The 20,243-nt window shown below is 38.8% G+C and overlaps 2 protein-coding genes across 5 annotated transcripts in view; both read left to right on the top strand.

Annotated features, from left to right (window-relative positions):
* Positions 1-12,312, top strand: part of LOC148080122 (FERM and PDZ domain-containing protein 4-like) — a 58,959-nt gene extending 46,647 nt beyond the window's left edge. For all 4 annotated transcript variants that reach the window (XM_087791677.1, XM_087791675.1, XM_087791676.1 and 1 more), the window contains exons 8-16: positions 110-241; positions 740-859; positions 2,104-2,240; positions 2,343-2,469; positions 5,187-5,276; positions 5,350-5,532; positions 6,244-6,382; positions 6,458-7,468; positions 8,115-12,312. In XM_087791677.1, the coding sequence (XP_087647803.1) occupies positions 110-241; positions 740-859; positions 2,104-2,240; positions 2,343-2,469; positions 5,187-5,276; positions 5,350-5,532; positions 6,244-6,382; positions 6,458-7,468; positions 8,115-11,389 (5,214 nt within the window). In that variant the 3' untranslated portion in view covers positions 11,390-12,312. The remainder of the gene's footprint in view (positions 1-109; positions 242-739; positions 860-2,103; positions 2,241-2,342; positions 2,470-5,186; positions 5,277-5,349; positions 5,533-6,243; positions 6,383-6,457; positions 7,469-8,114) is intronic.
* Positions 12,313-15,553: 3,241 nt separating this feature from the next.
* Positions 15,554-18,541, top strand: LOC148080123 (uncharacterized). Its single transcript, XM_087792591.1, has 6 exons — positions 15,554-15,844; positions 16,016-16,117; positions 17,445-17,569; positions 17,642-17,800; positions 17,875-18,101; positions 18,186-18,541. Exons 1-6 carry the CDS (start codon positions 15,778-15,780, stop codon positions 18,280-18,282), a joined length of 777 nt encoding a protein of 258 aa, XP_087648717.1. The 5' UTR covers positions 15,554-15,777; the 3' UTR covers positions 18,283-18,541.
* The last annotated feature ends 1,702 nt before the right edge of the window (positions 18,542-20,243 follow it).

Genomic DNA, 20,243 nt, shown 5'->3' on the forward strand with positions numbered 1-20,243 from the left:
TTTTACATCACGGCCCTCCTTAAAAAAAAAAAAATGTCACTCGCGTTCCTGTTGCTATCATTTAACCACGACGCTTCACAGCCGCTTCTTCTGCTGCCTTTTACCTCAGGATGTGATTCTAACCCTGCAAGAGAAGCTGTCAATCAAATGCATTGAGCATTTCTCGCTCCTGCTGGAGGACAGGACGGGAGGCTGTGGAACGAAGCTGCATCTGCTGCACGAACAAGAAATGCTTTATCAGGTGAGTGTTCCAACTCATTCATGTCTATGAATCACTGGCTGGCGCGCGGAGTCAAGCGCTGCTGTTCAGCATTCGAGAAGCATTTGAACTTGAACTGCGTCATTTATCGGCGCTGGCACAGCAGGGCGACAGCTCACATCACAGCCACCCTCCCACTCACACACACACACACACACTTACACACACACTCATCCTCAATGTCTGTTCGATTCTAATGAGGCTGCTCTATCACAAGTGGACAATTTTAATATTCCTAACCACACAGTTCAGATGTGCTTGGCACATAAATTGGCAGATGAATGTTGAAGCCACTCTCCTTCTGACCTGCTTGATCACACCCGTCACTGCTTCCATCTCGGTGTTTGCAAATAGGCTTCCTGCCCTTGTTAATAAAAGTGAACCTTCTCAGGTCAGGCGACGATAATCAACACTATAGTTTAACCATTGCATTCCATTTACGGTGTCTGTTTCTCCACGTCTGCTCTTCTGTCCATGTAGGTGACCCAGAGACCCGGTTCGGAGAAAATGAAGTGTTTTTTCAGAATCAGTTTTGTTCCCCGAGACCCGGTGGAGCTACTACGGCGAGACGCTGTGGCTTTTGAATACCTCTATGTACAGGTGAATAAAGTCTTCATCGACGTATTACTAAAATGCTTTCACTAGCTTGGAGGTGGGAAATTAAAATGTCTTGTAGAACCAGCGTTAGAATTTAAATCATAAATAAATACATGAATCCAAAACATCAAGTGTAATTATTTGGGATGTGTTAGAATATCGATACATCGATTAATCGAAATGGTTTTGTTTTACTGTATCCATATTCAACAGTCCTATATCATTATTATTTATTTATTTTTCAAAAATTCAAAAAACATTTTTCTTTTTATGTTAAATTCTTTTTTGGGGGTTTTACAATTAATATGTTAATATTCACAACATTTATTTATGTTTGTCCTGCAATTACAACTACTAACTGCTAGATGGCAGTCAAGTCCTCGACAGACTAAGTAACAATGAAATTCTATGAGAGGGATGACTGAGGATCAGAGGATACCAGCAACTTTTAAAGCTTTGGTTTGGACATATTGTGGTTGGGATTAATATATACAGCATATACAGTTTATACAGTATATACAGTATATACAGTATATATATATATATATATATATTGCCAGAGCAATTAATAAAGTCTATCTAATCCATCTAATATATCGTATCGATGCCTCTGTAAAGTATCTCAAGATTCTTGCAAATACACACCTCTAGTAATTATGGTACGACTTCTTTTGTGTTTATTATACAAAAATAGGAGAATATATTAATATTAAATTATTTTTTTTCCAAAATATCTAAACGATATTCTTGAAAATTATTTTTAGGGATATTATCAGGAATCAAATCACAACAGGGGAATTAATAATAAATAATACAACTATATCCAAAATAGAAATGTAAGTTTACTGTCATTTTTCTAACAAGGGCCACATAAATACAGTTAAAGGGCCCGGGCATTTTGTCCAGGTATGTGCTTGCTAAACATATTGTAAGTTGCCTCTTTCCCTGTGCAGCTGGGAAATGTTGCCTGGGTGACTTGTGAATTAAATTATTGATGCAGTATGACAAAATTGATATTCAAGGTCTCGGACCTCAAATTGTGTAATAGCTTTTGAATCACTACCTGAAATACAGCGTTGTCAAAATAGCAAACATCATCCAGGATACATGTATTCAATAATGAATACATAAAGTGGAAGTTCACAAAAACATTTTTGTCTTGTTGAATAATTGATTTTTACTTTTTTTATGTGCCATTAGACTCTTGCCCTAAATGTAATTTTTTTTTTCGCGGATCTTTCCGTCAGTGCTGTAATGATGTTGTCCTGGAGCGGTTCGGTCCGGAGCTAAAGTACGACGCAGCGCTGCGACTGGCTGCTCTTCAGATGTACATCCTCACTATGACGACCAGGCAAACCCAGAAGGTGTCACTCAAGTACATCCAGTAAGTTGCGTGTGCCGCGGTAACATGTTAAATCTCGTGAACACCCAGAGACTGGCACGACTACTTTATGGAAAACCCTGACGCGAGTTTTCTTCTCCACAGAAAAGAGTGGGGTCTGCCTCTGTTCCTGCCCCCTGCTGTGATGTCCAACATGAAGGAGAAGAACATAAAGAAGGCTCTGACACACATCCTCAAAACCAACCAGAATCTTGTGCCTCCGGGGAAAAAAGTAACCGTCTCCCTTTTGTCTACCCTTGATAATAGTTTAGACACACACACTGCAACACTCACACGCACACACACACACAGACACACACTCTCTCTGCCTTAAGAGGCAATTTCCTTAAATAGCCGCTCGTCACTGATTAACCTTGTGGAGGTTTTTGCCCTTTTCAACTTGAGAACCTTTATGATGCAGTAAGAATGCTAATAAGACATTGAAGCTTTTAATGATATTCATACCCACTCGCACACATCTTCTCTTGATGGGTCTGATTTCTTGAATCCAGAACTGCTCAGATATATATAACCATTTAAGAAAAGTTGTATTATAGTTAATTTTCAATTATTTTTATTTTACCAGGATTGAAGGGTCTTTTGGGGTTTCCAGACGTGTTCCTTTTGTTTGCCTTCATTCTCTTAACATTCTAATTTACTATTTGGCATGAAACAGGAGTCTCCGATGTGTGGATTTTATTATAGATGGATAGATAGAACTTTATTGATTGAAATTGTTTGTGTATGTTGTCTTCCATTTTACTTAGAATGTCATACATTTGGTTTATTAAAAAGGGACATTATTTAACTTTACTATGGTCTTCTGCCCCCCCCCCCCCTTTCTAGCCCCTGACTATTAACAAATAATTCTGTAATATGGTTTGAATTTTATAAAAATTGGAAATATTCGATTTTCCATGTAGGTCTTCTACCCTATTTGATCTGAGCGGGTTGCCCTTCCCCTTAAACTGTCACTAAGAGGTCAGTTTTTAGAAGCAGCACAATACAATTTCCCAGAGGCTTAGAAGAAGAGTCTGCAACATTTTATCCTAAAGTATAAATGTTGGACACATCGTGGAAACTTTCAACTCATCATATTTATGTGATGTCATTGTTTAGTGTTCAAGGTCAGAGTAGAAAGTTGCCATTTCCATATTAAGGAATAGGTCAGAGTAAGGGTCCCCAAACTTTTTCCTCTGAGGGCCACGTAACTTTTTCCATTTCTTATGGGGGGTCGGGGTCAGTTTTTAAAAACTGTGTGACGATCACAGGGGTGCCTTAACGTCAAAATGTAATGTTTTCCAAAATGTATAATACAAATAGTTGATTTGATTTATAAGGCACCTTTCAAGACACACAAGGACACCATAAAACAGATTATAAAACAACAGTGAAAAAAGACAACAGTAAAAGAGATGTTATAAAGATAAGAAAGATATGAAAGGAATTATAAAACAAGTGTAACAATGAATAAGCCCATTTAAAAAGGTGAGATTTAAGGTGGGTTTTAACGGTTAAAGTGGTAAGGGTGTGAATGTCAGCCACTAACTAAAGAACCCTTTTGGGGTTTTTCACAGAAAATAATGTCTTAGAATTTTGATATCTTTTAAACCACACCTTCTTATAGAGCAAATAAAAATATGGGTAGATGTAGAATACATCAACAAAAAAACATTTTTATTTAGATACTCTGAATAATTATAATTATAATTATTATATAATTGATAATTAACCCCCTATTAATTAGGGGGGTTCTATAATTTTGTCACACACTGTGTTTAAAAAATAAATAAATAAATGGAAATGAATCCTGGAATTGTTCAGGGGCCAAATGTGGAGCTGGGCTCCTTCTGGCCTACGATCCATAGTTTGGGGACCACTGTTTTTTAGGGAAGGGTTAGGTCTCCGATTTTATCAGATCTAGGAAAGATTTGAGTTATTACCTACAACAAGGTAAACCTTTTCAGTTGTGTTCTGTAGTTTCATTTGGATTGGCAAAGGTTTCGCCATCACTTGTATGGATTCTCTGCTGCTAGTATGTAAGTTAAGTTATCAAGTTTGGTAGTACGGTGGTAATGATACTGCATTTTTTGACCAGTGTTTTTTTTCACCTTGTCATAAGCAGAAACACTTTGGAAAAGTTTAATTCATTTGATTTTACACAAAGTTCTCAATGATTTTCTAGTCATCTTGCATATACATTAATTGATGACTCTGTGTGGTTGTCTATCTATGTTTTCTGACCTATCCTTTTGACACTTGATAGCCATGTGAAGGTAATAATCTGGGGAAAATGTATTTATAACAGAATCAGTTCATCTACAGTACATAAACGTCATGAAGCAGAAAACCAAAAAGTAATTATCTTGAGAATGAAAGTGGAAAAAATAGAAATCTCTGTATTCCAAATGATGTACCCGCAGAGAATTGTATATTCAGATGAAACAGAATCCTGCCAACACAGCATTCCAGGAGTCTATGAACTCTCAATAACGAATCCATCCAACTGGAGGTTTATTGATTGTGTGTGTTGTGTTTTGCATCTGTCAAGTGATTTGCTGTAGCCCCGGACAAATTAAAACTGTCCACTACACTGAATTGGAATGACACTTAAATCCAGCTACTTAGCCACATAAAAGATCAGCTAGCATATTTGCTGCTGAAGTTGTATTTGCACTGTAAAGGTCATTTTGAAAATGGAAGTAAAACAAGGGTAAATAATGTTATAAGCCATATAAAACATAAAATAATGTATATTATTGTGTAGTAAAATTGCAGTTTGACCTTAATAGTGTGCCTGTTTCAGGGAGAAAGGTAATGAATATCACCTCAAGATTAGCTGTAATGGAAAATCAGTGATCCGAAAGATGAGAGTTTCTCAAAATGTTAAAGGGTGAATGAATCTGCTTCAGTCTTATTGACGCTCTTGCTTAATGTATTCCTCCGCAGCTCACTGCTTTACAGGCCAAGGTGCATTACCTGAGGTATCTCAGTGAACTCCGGCTGTATGGAGGACGAGAGTTTCAATGCATCCTCCTGGTAAGGATATGATTGAGGTGAATTGTGTTTTTGTTTTTTTTTGACCGTGTCATTTCTGTGCTTCCTGTCGTAGCAAGGGGAAAAACAAACCAATGTGACGCTGTTAGTGGGCCCGCGATATGGCATAAGTCACGTCATTAACACCCGTACCAACCTCGTGGCACTTTTGGCCGACTTCAGTCACGTCAACCGGATTGAAATTCTCACCGAGGACGAGACAAATGTCCGCCTGGAGCTGCATGTCCTGGATGTGCGGGTAAGGAGAGATGACAATGAAAATACTCATATTGTACATGTTCTTACCATATTGTAGTGAAGCGATTGAAGCCTTGTGAAGCATTATATTTCTTTTTAGAGCCCAAAAGCCCACTCTATTGCTTTTACTGCCTTTCTTTTGAAACCTCACATCTTTGAATACAGTGCCCCACCTACTGAGGTCTAAACATTGTAACACTGCTAAATGATGCTTCATCAGCCCATCACTACAACGTTGTATTGTATTGATGTCTTGATCCTTGTAATTGATTCTTCCGCTGGCATGTTCGTCTATTAAAAACATTATTATAGCCTGAATACAGTGAGACACTAGTCATTTATTTTACATTTAATAACTGTAACTATTACTAGTGTTGATATATGTAGTAGTTATTAATAATTGTATTTGTAAAAAAGAAAAATCACAATTATGGAATAGCAGGTTAGTGGCTGAGAGCAATACTTTTAAAACGTGTCAATATAAATATCTTCAGTTAAAATGATAAAGAGTGACTTTATGACATTCTAATCTGATCGTGTGACATATCTTAGACCTCAAGAAGTCACTTAAATCGAATCCAGGTACAAGACAAACCCAGCAACCAGTTCTGGTGCCTTTAGTTGGACAATTTGTTGTTGGTTTCATGTGTTTAATCCATGAATCAAAAGTGTGAAGACCTTAAAATCTCTTTACTTCCTACCTTTACTGCAGCCCATTACACTGATCATGGAGTCCAGCGACGCAATGTTCCTGGCCTGTCTGACTGCAGGCTACTACCGCCTCCTAGTGGACGCCAGAAGATCTATCTTCAATATGGCCCACTGCAACAGCACTGAGGGAGATGAAACCTGTGAGTTGAGTGAGAGTGTGTGATGAGGACGAATTGAAAAACAATTGAACAAATATCTTCTACTGTTGCCATCAGGTCAGGACCGTATCCTGGAGTGGCCATATAGCACATCATTCGGGGATGAGGAGGAACAGTCGTTCAGGCAGCCCATGTACAGCCAGGAGTATCCTGACAACACTCCGACTGAAAACAGCGTTTCATCCTACCCCTATGACCCCCACAACCCTGATGCTGACCAAAGAAACCGTAGAAGTCCTTTACCTCCTCCTCTTCCACCTGCAACAAGGCACAAAGCTCAAGACTCGCCTCGAACTTCTAAAGTCTCATTCATATTTGGGGGAGATCCACCTTTGAAAAAGCCCAAGAATGTTGGATATGAAAGACTTTTAGAGAGTCCTGAGAGAGCCCAACACAGACCCCATTACTTGCACAATCACTCAGACTATCAAGCACAAGAGACGGTGCCATTTCAGTTCAGTGACATGACCCACGTTTATAGTAATATCATAATCACAGAAGACGGTGAGGAGCCTCTACTCCGAGATCTCATATATCGTGACACAACGGACGACGCAGAAGATGATGATGAAGCTTCCTGTGAGGAGGACTCCACAGGAGGGACGTCTCTATGCAACGAGCGCTCGGGCAGGGACGGGAACTGCAATAACCTGGGAAGTGGTTCAGCAGCAGCGGCAGGAAAAGCTACATTCATCTCCTTTTCTGGGTCTACCGATGACATCATAGATTTGACATCTCTGCCTCCCCCTGAGGGTGACAACAGCATTGATGAAGATGAGGATGACACAGTGCTGCAGTCTTTGAACCTCGCGATCGCAGCCCCGCCACCAGGCTTCCAGGACAGTTCAGACGAGGATGCTGTACCCGAGGGGAGACCGCTGAGTACACGTGACAATGATGATCTACCGGTATCATTAATTGATGCCATCCCCACGTACGAGGAAGGCGAAAGCAGTCAAAGCGCCAACAGGCTAGAGACTGCAGTCGTGAACACTTTACAGAGACTTGAACATCTATCAGTGTCTGAACGCAGGCCTCCGCCACCGCCACCTGGCAGCAGCAATCAAGGTCTGTGAGATGGTTAATCATTTCACATCTTGTAGAATCCAAGAATGTTAATTTATTTAATGTCCAGACGTTACCCTGGAATTTACTAACACCTAGACAACAGATGTTTTCATTAGGATGATTATTGCTACAACTAAGTAGGTCCCACGGAGCCATGGCTATAATTGTTTGATTTTAAGAGGCTTTCATGAGAACAGGACTAGAAGATCATTTTAATTTACTTTTAGGAAGTTTCACCGATTTCATCGAAAGGTGCAGTGAATTCATCAGCAAGCTATGTGGTTTTGTAGGGCATTAGCTGAGTCTTCTCGTAAGTAAGTAATCGAGTAATTTATATTTGTAGATAGCTTTTCCAGGCCAGGGTCACTGTTAGCCCTAGTGTAAGTTTTAACTGCTTACATCTTATCTTATCTTGCATAACACTCACACAGTAATTATGTGTTATTTCCACTGCTTACCAAAATTGCAGCAGACAAAATCAAAAGTAGCAGAGTAATCTTTAATTTTCCCAATCTCATGCTACTTCCCTTATCCTTTTTCCTGTCACAAGATATCACATTGATTGTCAATGCCCATGGAACTTTTTTTGTACATTTTGCTATTGTTGTATTACATTATTAATATGTTTTTTTTGTTTGTTTTCCAGCTAGTAACACTCAAGGCCTTAGTCCACAATCTTCCTCTGATTCCGGCAACGAGACCAATTCCTCAGAAGTAACGGAAGTGTGTGATATGTCTGGTTCTCACAGGCTCACAGAGAGCCACATGCGACTGCTTGTTGCTACAAGGGAAGGATACCAACCTTTACTCGAGGAGCAAACAGAGTTTCCAGTTTCTCCCTGTACTGGGGGAACTATTCAGAAGAAGCCCCGGGCTTCATCAAAGTATCTTCAGCCTCCAGCAGTTCCACCTAGACGTAGCCCTCACATTGACACTTCATCATCTGGACCAGACCAACTGACCACAGGGCCTCAAGTTAACCATTCATCCACTCTACAGCGACCAAGTTCTACTACACCCGGTGGCAAACATCACAGGAAGTCTGCAGATTCTAGTGGGAAGTATAACACTTTTAGCACCAGGGATGGATATCGCGGTGAGAGAAGCAGCCAGCTAGAATTGAACCAAAGCACTTCTTTTTGTGAAAGAGGCCAACTCCAAAGAAGGCAAAATTCCCTCATGACTGACAACTCTCTTGTTGAGGCCCTAGGAACAAACAGTCTCATGCGTGAACATCATAGGATACCCCGTGCAAGTTTATCTCACCCTGATCGTTTGGCGGGCAGCATGGACGTTGAGAATGGGGCACCCACTGTTGAACATGATGAACACCTTGTTGTAGCATCATTGCTCTCACCCACCAAACAATCGAGAACAAGTGTCGGTGACCAGGGATCGGACATACAAAGTGATCACCCGACAATGTCTCGCCAGCAGAGTGTAGCGCGACTGTGTGAGTACCACTTGGCAAAGCGTATTTCAAATTTGCAAAATGAAAACCAAACTTCACTTCAAGGTTCTTTGTGTTCGTCATTGGATGCTGGCGGGAGCACAAACAGTAGTGCTTGTGCAACCCCAACAGACTCACCACTTGGCCCAGGTACTATTGAATCCAAACAACTCCATCTCCAGCGACACCCTCTCTCTAGTTCTTCCTCTTCATTAATCAGAATGCATCATGAAGAAATGAAGCCAGGAATTTCCCATGGTATTCCTGGCCTAGGAACCCATGGGAAAGATCTTCACCCACATGCAGACCCTGCACTTCTTCGGAAAATGCTGCCAAACATACACCCACCGGCTGCAGGAACAGCTATGCCTTCCAAACACAAAGAGACCACAGGTACTGGAAGCAGAAGGTCCCTTAATGATCTGCATGTCAAACAAAATGCCTGTCCGAAGGGGCTGAGCCAGAAAGAAGGTAGCGAGGCCTACAGACAGTTGATTAACTATCTTACAGTGAGTCAAATGCATCAGGGAGGGAAGCTTCACAGTGCAGGTATGGGTAACGCAGTAAAGAAGGACACTCGACGCTATATCACTAGTAATCCTCAGCTGGTGGAGATGGTTAGGAACAGGGGGAATGCTCGCTGCCCATGTATGCCCTCCTCCTTATCTTCTCCCTTTTTAAATCCTAATTTGGTCAATGCCAACAGAAATGAACGCCCATACTACTCCGCCACACTTCCTGCTAAACTTAAAAGAAGTCCTGAAATGCATGCTCAGAGACCCATTGATTGTCTAGATGTCAAGCAAACAACGTCAGAGAGAAGGAGCTCTTTCTCTGGGCTTCAATGTGAACTAGAGAGAAGTGGTATGGATCCAGAACATTTCCTATCAATATACAAAAGAGATGGGTATATCGGCAATAATGGCGGGTGTCACCGAGACGGCACTCCTAGTCGCCTTCCACCACGCTCAAAAAGCCAGCCTGGTGCAAGCACAGATGACTGGTTTAAATCGGACACACAAGTAAAGCAGTCAGTTCGCCAGTCACCTCATTCTCATCCTAATGATAATCTTTGTTTTTCTCCTGCCTCCAGTATGATTGGAACAAGACCTGATCCAATCAGCCTTTCACTGGGAAGAGGGGACCATCCCTCAGCTTTTTCCAAGCAGACTTCTACTACTAGTAGAGCAAGCATTGCATCCCAATCCCCAAACCTCCCACCACCTCCTCCACAGTCTCCCTCGACTCTTTCAACTGTACCACAGCATGTCAGTACAAGCTACAACAGTTTAGGATGTTCACAAGACTTCCCTCACCCAATCCAGCCTTGTCCGAATCATAACCACATCCATGCAGCTACCCCCACCCCAACACAAACTGAGCCCTTGTGTAACAACCTCCAAAGGGGTCGTGAGCTAAAGCGTAGCTGCAGTAACGTCACGGCTAGTTCTTCTAGTGTAGATGTTCTATTCGAAAAGCCAACCCGGAGTCGGAGCCAGCAGCCTCTTTCACCGAACCACCAAGCGCATGCTGACACCAAGGTGCAGCGGAGGCCGACGAGAAAGCGGCTTTCTAAGAGTTACTCTCAAGGCTCTGTGTCCAGCCACACCACCTGCTGGTCCTCAGGCAGCCGGGTGGACAGTAGAAGAGCCTCTGTTGCATTTCCACTGCATAAAGATCCTAAACATATGAAGAACACTCCGAAATTTGATGCAAGCCCATGGAGATGCAACGGTCCCTTTAGCTACTGTTTCTTTAAACGCAAAGGTGAGGGTGATGAGGATGACATTGAGTGGGAAAAACCCAGGCGAAGCCGAATATCTAATGACATCGACAATGACTGTCCTGCTGCTTTGGCAATGTTCCCCTGTGGTTCAACGTTGGATGCTGCTGGGGAGCAGCTGTACGGAGAAGTCCTCAACAACATGAGCTTCAGTGACCGACTTTCCAGAGTCAATGCACTCAAGGACCACATGTACAGCTACCCTTCTGGGTTCACTGACGTCCGACGTGATGCTAGTGAGCTCATCGCTCTTGTGAGGTCAAGCGTCGGTCGATGTGATCGAGGAGCCCAGATGCCAATCCAAGACGTATCCCAGTACAAACAGCTTCTTTCTGTTGAGTCAAAAGAACTGGGACGAGCTTGTCGCAGAATGTCACAAGCGCACAGTAGTCCTGAAGAGATGCTGCTAGCTGTCACTTGTAGCTTTCAGGTGCTATGTTGTCTCTGTGAAGCTTGCATGTGTTTGGTGAAGGGGCTCGGTCCCTCGGCCTCGCACCAACAACGAGAGGTTGTAGCAAAGGTCGACGAAGTTGTAATGAACTATATCTGTTTACTTAAAGCCGCGGAGACCGCCGCAGTGGGAGCTCCCGGGGAGCACAGTGTGAAAGCTCTTGTCCGCCACTCAAGTACAATGTCGGCCATCGCTAACGCACTCACCCGCTCCCTTAAAACGCTGCTGAGTAAGTAGAGGCTCCTCCCTTTGCTGTCTTGTGTGGCCTACGCAGTCAGTAGAAGTCTGCCTTTTAGCGTAATACATTTGAATTGACCAGAAGTGTCATGATTTTCGTTACAGCCTCCATATCGAAAAAAAATATATATATATATATATATATATATAGAGAGAGAGAGATAAAAATGTGCAGAATGCATAACTTTTAAAAGGGAGATATATGCTAGAAATGTCTGAATTATTTTGCTTTTCTTATGAGAATAATAAAATGTCGATTAACAAGCCATATTATTATTGATATTTGTAATATAGCAAACATGTATACCTTATTAATACCCTTTTATCTGTGCATTATCTAACTTATATTTAAAGTAATGTTTATAATGTACATAAAAAACACATTTATTTCATGTAGCAGTTTTAAATAAAACACCAAAATTACTGGGACACTATATAGGGCTTATGGCTTTACTTTTATTCAGTTCGCTAATGCAGTTTATATTATTTATAATTACAGTCAATTTGTTACTGTACATTTTTAAATCAAATCATTATACTGATATTTTGTTTATATGAGAATTATTGGGGTTGAAAATAAATCTAAGACAAATAACTTAAAGAAAAAGGGACAATGAAATTGCACTGCATTGATCATTGCTTCATTTTTTGCCTAGATCTTTTCAGGTGCGTGTGAGGACTGTTAAACTAAGTTTACCCTAAATAAGAAAATATATATTTATCAGTATTATTGACTGACTTTTGACTGTCCATTTATTTTTACATACTTTTTGTCTTTTATTATCTGTCCTTAGGATTAATCCTGTGCTTGAATGGTGTATTATTTTACACAATGTATGGAAAATACAGTTTGCCTCATGGCAAGATGTAAAACTTCCTTTTTTCAATGACCCCATTAAAAGATGGTTTATCTTGGTCTCTGATGTTGTTTCTTTAATATCCGGAAAGTGGTGAATGCTATTCGTAAATGGGGGAAAAAGTTATTTTGGATATTTTTGTTGCTTTATTCAAAATGTTATCGCTTTTAGTTAACTAACTCTAAAAAGGAACGGATTACTCTGAAAATAATCCCAAACCTTAGTTGACATGAGCGTGAGTAGAAAATTAGTGAAGTTTGAATAACTTTAATTGTTAGAATGCTCCTAAAGAAACACAATTAATTTATATTCCAAAAATAAACATATTTACATTTTTGAGATTCTAAAAACGAATTTTAAACATGTCAACTCTTATAGCAACATATGACATACATATGGTCCCAGATAGCAAAATTAAAATGAATCAAGCGATTGTACTTTCAATATTGATATCTGTTATTGAAACGTACATTGAAAGTGCTCGATATGATCAACATTGAAACAATGTTAGATTTTCAATGAATTCGGACATTAAATCAATGTTGTTTCAACTATGTTATTATCAACATTGAAACAACATTCAATTGATAACCAATTCTAACGATAACACAACATGTCATTATATAAAGGTTATTTTAACATTTTCATCCATCCTCTGCATGCTTTTAATATCTCTTATCAAAAATATTTTTCACACTATTCAAGTAATAGTTAAACGAGCAGTAAGCCAAATTAGTCAATTACTAAGTGATCCGACTAGCATCTGCCTCAGACTTTTCATTTTGTCATTATACCATGCAGTAAAGCAGCTGAAGTGTTTGAAGTGAACTGTTTTACTGCATGGTATAATGACAAAATGAAAAGTCAATTATTCGTTTATCGGAAGTATTTAGACAAATAATTCTAAATTACTATATTAACACATTGTTACATCTTAATGTTTTTCAAATTTATGGAACATAAAATCCGTTCTTGAACAACTTATGTAACTTTTTTAATATATTTTATGTAACAATTTGCCCTCTTTGCTCTTTTCCTTCAGGGGTCAAGAGATGTCGAATTTTCAACTTTCTTTGAGGCTTCAGAAAACAATATTTTCAACATCTAGGCAACATTTTTTTGCGTTCACATCGTCCGCCTGATTTTAAACTATGGTTTAAAGACATTATTGCCTGATATCAGAGAAGTTGACTTTTAGCCCTTTTTTCAACCCCGGGGTCAAGAGATGTCGAATTTTCAACTTTCTTTGAGGCTTCAGAAAACCACATTTTCAACATTTAGGCAACATTTTTTGGCGCTCACATCATCCACCTGATGTTAAATTAAACTGCCTGCACTTTTACGCTGAAAAACAACACAGAAAATGTCAAAGTGCTGTTCCATTAGTTAGATAAGATAGTTCCATTTTTATTATTTTCAGCTGAATAATTGTTAATACATAATTGTTATGCAGTTGATGAAAAAATGATACTTGCCTTGCATAATCCAGCTCTTTACTGCACAACATTCCCTGTGGTGTTTACGGAGCTGAACCTTAAAAAAAACAGAATGAAATTACACGTACAATCTTGGAATACATTATTACAATTTCTATTTATCAGACTTAAATCATTTATTCAAAAATCACAAAATATAATGAACCTATATAACAACAACAACTCTAGACAACACATATTCAAATGTTACCCAAGTTTGTCTTCCTACTATCACTATTCAGTTGGACTGACTCGGCCGAGCAGCTTCCACTTCAACCTAAAATGCAAGAATGAAAGGTTTTAACTTGAACAACACCTAGGAAGTGAAGTGGTTCACTAACCATTATAATCCTGGCCAAAGTGCTGAGTAGTTTCTAAGCAGTTCACAGAGGCTAAAAAAATACATAAAAACTGTGAATGCTTTTAAATTATAGTACTTTTATACGTGTACTTGAATCAGGGGTTGGAACAGAGGCATCTTGGTTATAACAAAGTACTGCAATAACAAGTAGTTAAAAATAGATGCGTTAATACTTGAAAGTAAGTGTAGCAGTGAAGGTCACTACTGACAGAGTTGCCACTGTACCTGGAAAATGAATAGCTGGTGGCAAATCGTCTCTTTGCAGTACTTGGATTCTGACTCCCCATCCGACTCCAAGTACACAGGATTTGGAAATGCAGGAAATGTTATGTTATTATTACATTTTTAAGTATGTATTAATGTATAAAATGTGTGTCGCTTTTGGTCCTCTATATTATTCAAGTCCAATAATCAAGTTTTTTTTTGGTGCGCCTCATCATTCAGAGGAACTTTTATAGTCAAAACGTGATAGAATAGAAGATAGAAGAATGAAGGCAATATGCTATAATAATGAGCTGTTTAAGCTAACATGCTATTGAATAGTGATGCTATCAAGCTAAACCTAAGAAAATATGAATTCACAGAGCAATAATATGCAAGTTATGAGTAGAACAACAATGACCAGGTAGTACTTGAGGATAATATTAAATAATATATATAAATATAACAATCAAAAACATGTTAAAAGGACTCACCAGTTTCTCTCAATGTTGATTAAATGACAGATTTTAAATGTTAAAAGGGTGACAGTAATTCAACATTGATTGATCAACGTCAACCAAAACTAACCAATCTGACTAAAAATTAACATTGAATCTATAAAGTTTGCTACTATAGTACAATTTTTTATTTTTTATTTAGAGAGACAAAAAGAATAAATGATAAAGGCAACATTTCTAAAAGAATACAATCTCTTGAATCGTATCAATATGAAGATGCTTGAAAATAAAAACTAACAGAATGTGAAATAGAGCAAAACGAGACAAAAAAAAACAAAAAAAACCAAGCTCTCAAACTAAAATATTAAAACAAGATTTATTTAGAATTTAAACGGTCAATGGAAAATTTGAAAAACAACAGAGATGTTATTGAGGCTTTAAATTTAGAAACATTTATAGACGTTTTAATTTATTCAAAACCGATACTATGAGGGTTTAGAGACGGGACCTCACGTGGTCTGTTCCCCCAGATACATTTTTTTTAATAATAATAATTATTATGATTATTATTATATATTATTATTATATCCGCACGATATTGAAAACAAAAAAAAAATACAATTTTCTAAATGTCATTTATTTTATTTTCATTTAACGAAACAAGTGTCTTCTCCACCACATGCTCATTTGCATTTTCGGCGCCTCTTCCTCACCCGCGATGGCGTCAACCAATCAGGTGTCCGTACTGCGGCTCAACCACGCCTGCGCGCTAACTGCTCTGGCAACAGACAAAAGTTTGCTCTTGTCACACACGGCTTATGGTCAACTCCAGGCAACACACTTTTGGCGTAAATGTATTTTAAATTAAGCCATCTTTGTAGAAGTTAGCTGCTCGTGTGTCTGAATGTTTATTAGTAAGTTCAGCCAACTGAGTTATCTTGAGTTTAAACTGGCGCGCACAGTGGAGGGGCTTTAAACTTTGGCTAACAATAGCTTCAACCATCTCCGCGGTTTAAATCCATTTATTTTACTCACAATGGCAGCGGTTTGTCAACCACGACCTGCTCTCGTGGAAATACCTGCTCCTCAGCCGAAGATCACAGGTATGTTGGATGTTATTCTCTGTTCGAGGCAACAACTGGCTTTATTTAGGCGGTTGAGTTTTCGCGCTCACTCACCAGAAACTCACCATTGTTTACATTGTACTCGCTCTGGGATCTTGAATGTCGTTTAATTTATGTTGTTTTTTTGCTTGTTTCATTTGTGTTTTTTAGCGCGGATGAGACGATCCTACCAAGATATAATAAGTTCTCGATCAGTATCATCACCTGTGAGAGCAGCCAGGACAGCAGCCAACACAAGGCGCCAGCAGTCATGTAAGTACCTTCCATTCATCTCCTTATGTTCACTCAGAGCCACACAAATCTACTAAATGTATTGTTATAATAAGATTGTTCTTCTTAAGATGTCATGATTGAAGTATAATGAGCATTGTTTTCTGTCCTTTTCTTAGATTTTAATAAACGCATAACTTTTTCTTTTTTTTTTGTGTAAAATATAAAAGATGAGAAGCAATAACCAAAGAGTTGCGCCATGAGTTATCACTATGTGCAGATCTAATGGAAAGGGTTTCCTTGCTAATTTGCTGTCTGTCATATTTCCACCCCTCAAAATGTTCCTCTCCCTCCAATACATAATTAAATATTTAATACTATTTTTTTATTAGATGTGTGCCCGGCTATTACTATTGACAACAATAGTTAGTAAGTAATTTTTATTTGTATAGAGCTTTTCCAGACCAGGGTCACAAAGCGCTTAAACAATCAAAACAATATTCAATAAAGTATATATTTTAAAGGTAACAAAAATAGACACCCAAGGCAGCATTAAACATGCGAATCTTGTCAATTATTGACATGTTTTAATTAATATGGAACTAATGGTAATATCCATTAATGGTCATTTAAGTGTGTGCGTGTCCCTCATTCAATAAGACGTAGAGCTGTCAATAAATCACTCTCATTATTCATAATTTAATTTTAAAATGAGGCAATATAAAGTACAAATCAACACAGTATCATTCCATGGCAGTTTGTAGTCAAACCCCTTTCACAGTTCCAAGAGATTATTATATTATTGATCTCTTTAAGACCATTTATTTATTCTGCCATACGATACATATAGCTATTGTTATGAAACGCATGCAGTGAAGTGAAATTTTGACTGAGATTAGTCAATGAGGACACTTTTTTTTAGCTTCTAATGACTAGTGTTATGGCGACTAACAAGCCAGCAAGCTTGCTGAAATCACAAGGTCCAGCCCAAATTGCGATGTCGTTGACTTGAGCTCGACATCCTGATGGAGAAACCTCAAGTCAAATTTTGACTTTCAATCAAGAGACCCACCTGATGAGAGATCTACTTCAAAAGTCAGGAATTCAGTTCTGAAAATTAAATGAAGCCTCAGCCTGCGTTAGAAACTAGAGTGATTTTAAAACTGGGGGCCACCTACAGAGCTCTAAAAATATTCGTTAGTACTTCACTTATGATTATATATTTCAGCAAGCACATGCTTTTTAGGCAACACGGTGGTGATAATTTAAACGTTGGGTTCCTGAGTTAACCAGCACCTTCTGCTTGATCATTCTAGGTTCTATTTATTGTGCCATTTCTCGACTAAATGACACCCTCTCTGTTTTTTAGTGGATTCACCGGTTGAAGGCGTCTGGACCGGGAGGATGGAACCGTGTGAGAGGATATATGAACAGCACGCACCCCTCTCCACACAGCAGCTGGTAGAGCTGATACAATCCCTCTTTTCAGTACAGGTACTTGTCATCACAAGTTTTATTCTGCGCCGTAAAATGAATAATGAATTAATATGAAATTGTCTAATGCAGAGTCAAGTGTCGAGGATAACCTTTGACCTCAAGTATCTCCACGAAGAGCTGCAGCTGAGAAAAACGAATGTGTACCGCTCCATCCCATATTCTCGTTTCGGCTCAAATCGAGATGCCCGCTGCTACAGGAAGGCATATCAACACCTAGTGTCGTTCAAGGTAAGTCTTGTTGGATTCCCATCATGTTAAAGGCAACATTAGGAACCACAATTTAATCCCTGTGCATCCTCCAGGTCTCATGTTACGAGTGGGGCCAGCATCTTCTTCAGAACAAAGAGTGGAGCTCTGTGCTAGAACATGCGCTCGTGGCCTGGCGCTACACCAGCGAGCTCCCTCAGTGGGACACTGCCAACCACAATCTTCTGAGGGAACAGTGTTACGATATTTTAGCAGCACACATCCTCACTGCACTGCAGCACTTTCAGCCCGAGCCCAAAAGAGGACAGGAGCTGCTCCGAAGGTAAACACTTGGCCGTGAAAAATGAATGTGGTCTCCACTTTATTGTCTACAAGCAGCTGTACTCAGTCTTGTTTCTACCCCTAGAATGAAGATGGCTCAGTTTCACAGTCGGATCATCAGGCCATGCTTTGAACAGTTGCAGAAGATGATGGGATGCAGTGAAGAAATGGAAAGAAATTGACACGTTCAAGACAATCCACGAGTGTTTGTTTAAAAGCACGAGTTCTTTAGTCCATAATTATTTAAATGCCACAATGTGAAAAAAGTCCAGCAAACCTGTAAACTGGTCATTTCTACTGACTTGAGTTTTCATCCATAGGAATGGGAACCAGGTAATCTGAGAACAAGCTAGACTTGTAAATAGAATGAATAGTTTACATTTTCTTCTTCTGTTGAACTTCTTTGATTGATTGCACTAGTATTTGTTCTGTGAAACCTATGAAAATGACTATTTAAATAATAAAACAAATTGACTTTTCACAATTGTTCTGGTTTATTTTATAACTTTTTTTTTTTTTTTCTTAATGGTGAGAATTAACAAGGCAAAGTATTAAGTCTGTAAATCTGCTTGTATTTAAAAAATGATGTGCTTCAGTGTAAGAGATGCTACAAGTACATGCATATTAGTGCATTTTCTTGTGATCTAGAAAAAAGAAATGCAAGCACCCATGAAAATGAATCTTGTATTTAACTACTTAATAGTTGACAGGCCTCATTTCTCTACATTTCTTGGTTTTATCAGTTTCCATGCAACATTCAAAATGCACATTAAAGACACTCCGCTATTAGTTATACAACATTTTAGAGAATAAAATGGAGTAGACAGAAGAACAAATCTTTCCTATACCAAACTATTCTTTTCTTGGCTGGTGTTTACTTTGTTTTCTGAAATAAATTTTTAAAGTTGTCCATCAGTTAATGGGCTGATGAAGCTTCAGGAAGCAGTGTCGTGTTTCGAGGTCAGTAGGTGGCGCCATCAGTTTGAAAATGACGTAACCTTAATTAAAACAGTGCTGTGTCTCAAATCGCATACTTGCGTACTCAAAGTTAGTATTATTAGTGCGTAAGTGCGTCTCAATTCTTAGTATGCGAAATTTAGTGCGCCATGCACACTCAATTGGCGTACTAAAACGCCCACAAAACTGAGTATGGTTTGATGGACACTATATACACCGTAAACAGCTGCCATCTTAGTGACGTTGTAAACCGAAGTTACGTCATATATATAATTGCATATATATTCATATACTTACAGGTGCATTTTCAGCAGCAGTAGAAGGATGACACGTCTTCGGTGCTGATACCAGCTTAAATATCTCGTGAACATTTGGATTCTCATATTTTTTCTTTATTTCTTTTTCCAAACTTGCAAAATGTCCTGCCAGCAGGTGTCGGCGATAGCTTTCAAACAGCTGGTTGAAACCATCTTTAAATAGAAGTAGAAGAAGAAGCTATTGCGTCATTTCCTGTTAGTGTGTAGCAGCAGTGGTTGATTTGAGACATACTTTCTGTTGAGAATTTACTTACTAGTTAGTATGTACAGTATCTTGATGCATACTAACTTATAGTATACTAAGAGAAGTATGCGATTTGAGACACAGCACAGTTGTTCAAAACAAAGGAAAGTAGTGCAGAGACCGCCATCTAGTGATAAATAATGACAATTCTTCATCAGACCATCACTTCTTGTCATTGAAGTAATTGTTTATATTCATACAATTGTTCTTCATGGTCCATTTTGGGGGGATTGTGTATTGACCCACCTTTAAACCATTAAAAGGGTTTAAATCTCTCACTGGAAATCTGATTATTAACTTTCCTCAAGAGTGAACTGCTATCTTTTTGTTTCCGTATTTCTTTTCACCTGTGTGTTCCTTGGTGTGCTCCATTACCTTTTTTTTATCAATAGTAAATAAAAACTGAAGTTTTTTAAAGCTTTGATACGCTCTTCCAGGGCTAACAGTTCACAACAAAAACATATTTCTTCATCCCAAACCCTCTATTTTGACTGTGTAAGGTGAATTTTTAAATACATTTATCTAGGAAAAATGTAAACATCTGTGAATTTAAATGGTATGCAATGGATCTGGCTTGTGATTAATCATTTCATTTTATTGCATTAATGGTCAGAACTGAAAATGT

This window comes from Callionymus lyra, chromosome 5, assembly GCF_982586985.1.
Source record: "Callionymus lyra chromosome 5, fCalLyr1.hap1.1, whole genome shotgun sequence".
In the NCBI taxonomy this organism is placed as follows: domain Eukaryota; kingdom Metazoa; phylum Chordata; class Actinopteri; order Syngnathiformes; family Callionymidae; genus Callionymus; species Callionymus lyra.

What these genes read in the sequence shown, in the direction of transcription:
- LOC148080123 (XM_087792591.1), top strand. Translation starts at nt 15,778, where the DNA reads ATGGCAGCGGTTTGTCAACCACGACCTGCTCTCGTGGAAATACCTGCT. An exon ending in CACAAGGCGCCAGCAGTCAT is followed by an intron (nt 16,118 to 17,444) that starts GTAAGTACCTTC and finishes TCTGTTTTTTAG; the next exon opens with TGGATTCACCGGTTGAAGGC. An exon ending in AACACCTAGTGTCGTTCAAG is followed by an intron (nt 17,801 to 17,874) that starts GTAAGTCTTGTT and finishes TGCATCCTCCAG; the next exon opens with GTCTCATGTTACGAGTGGGG.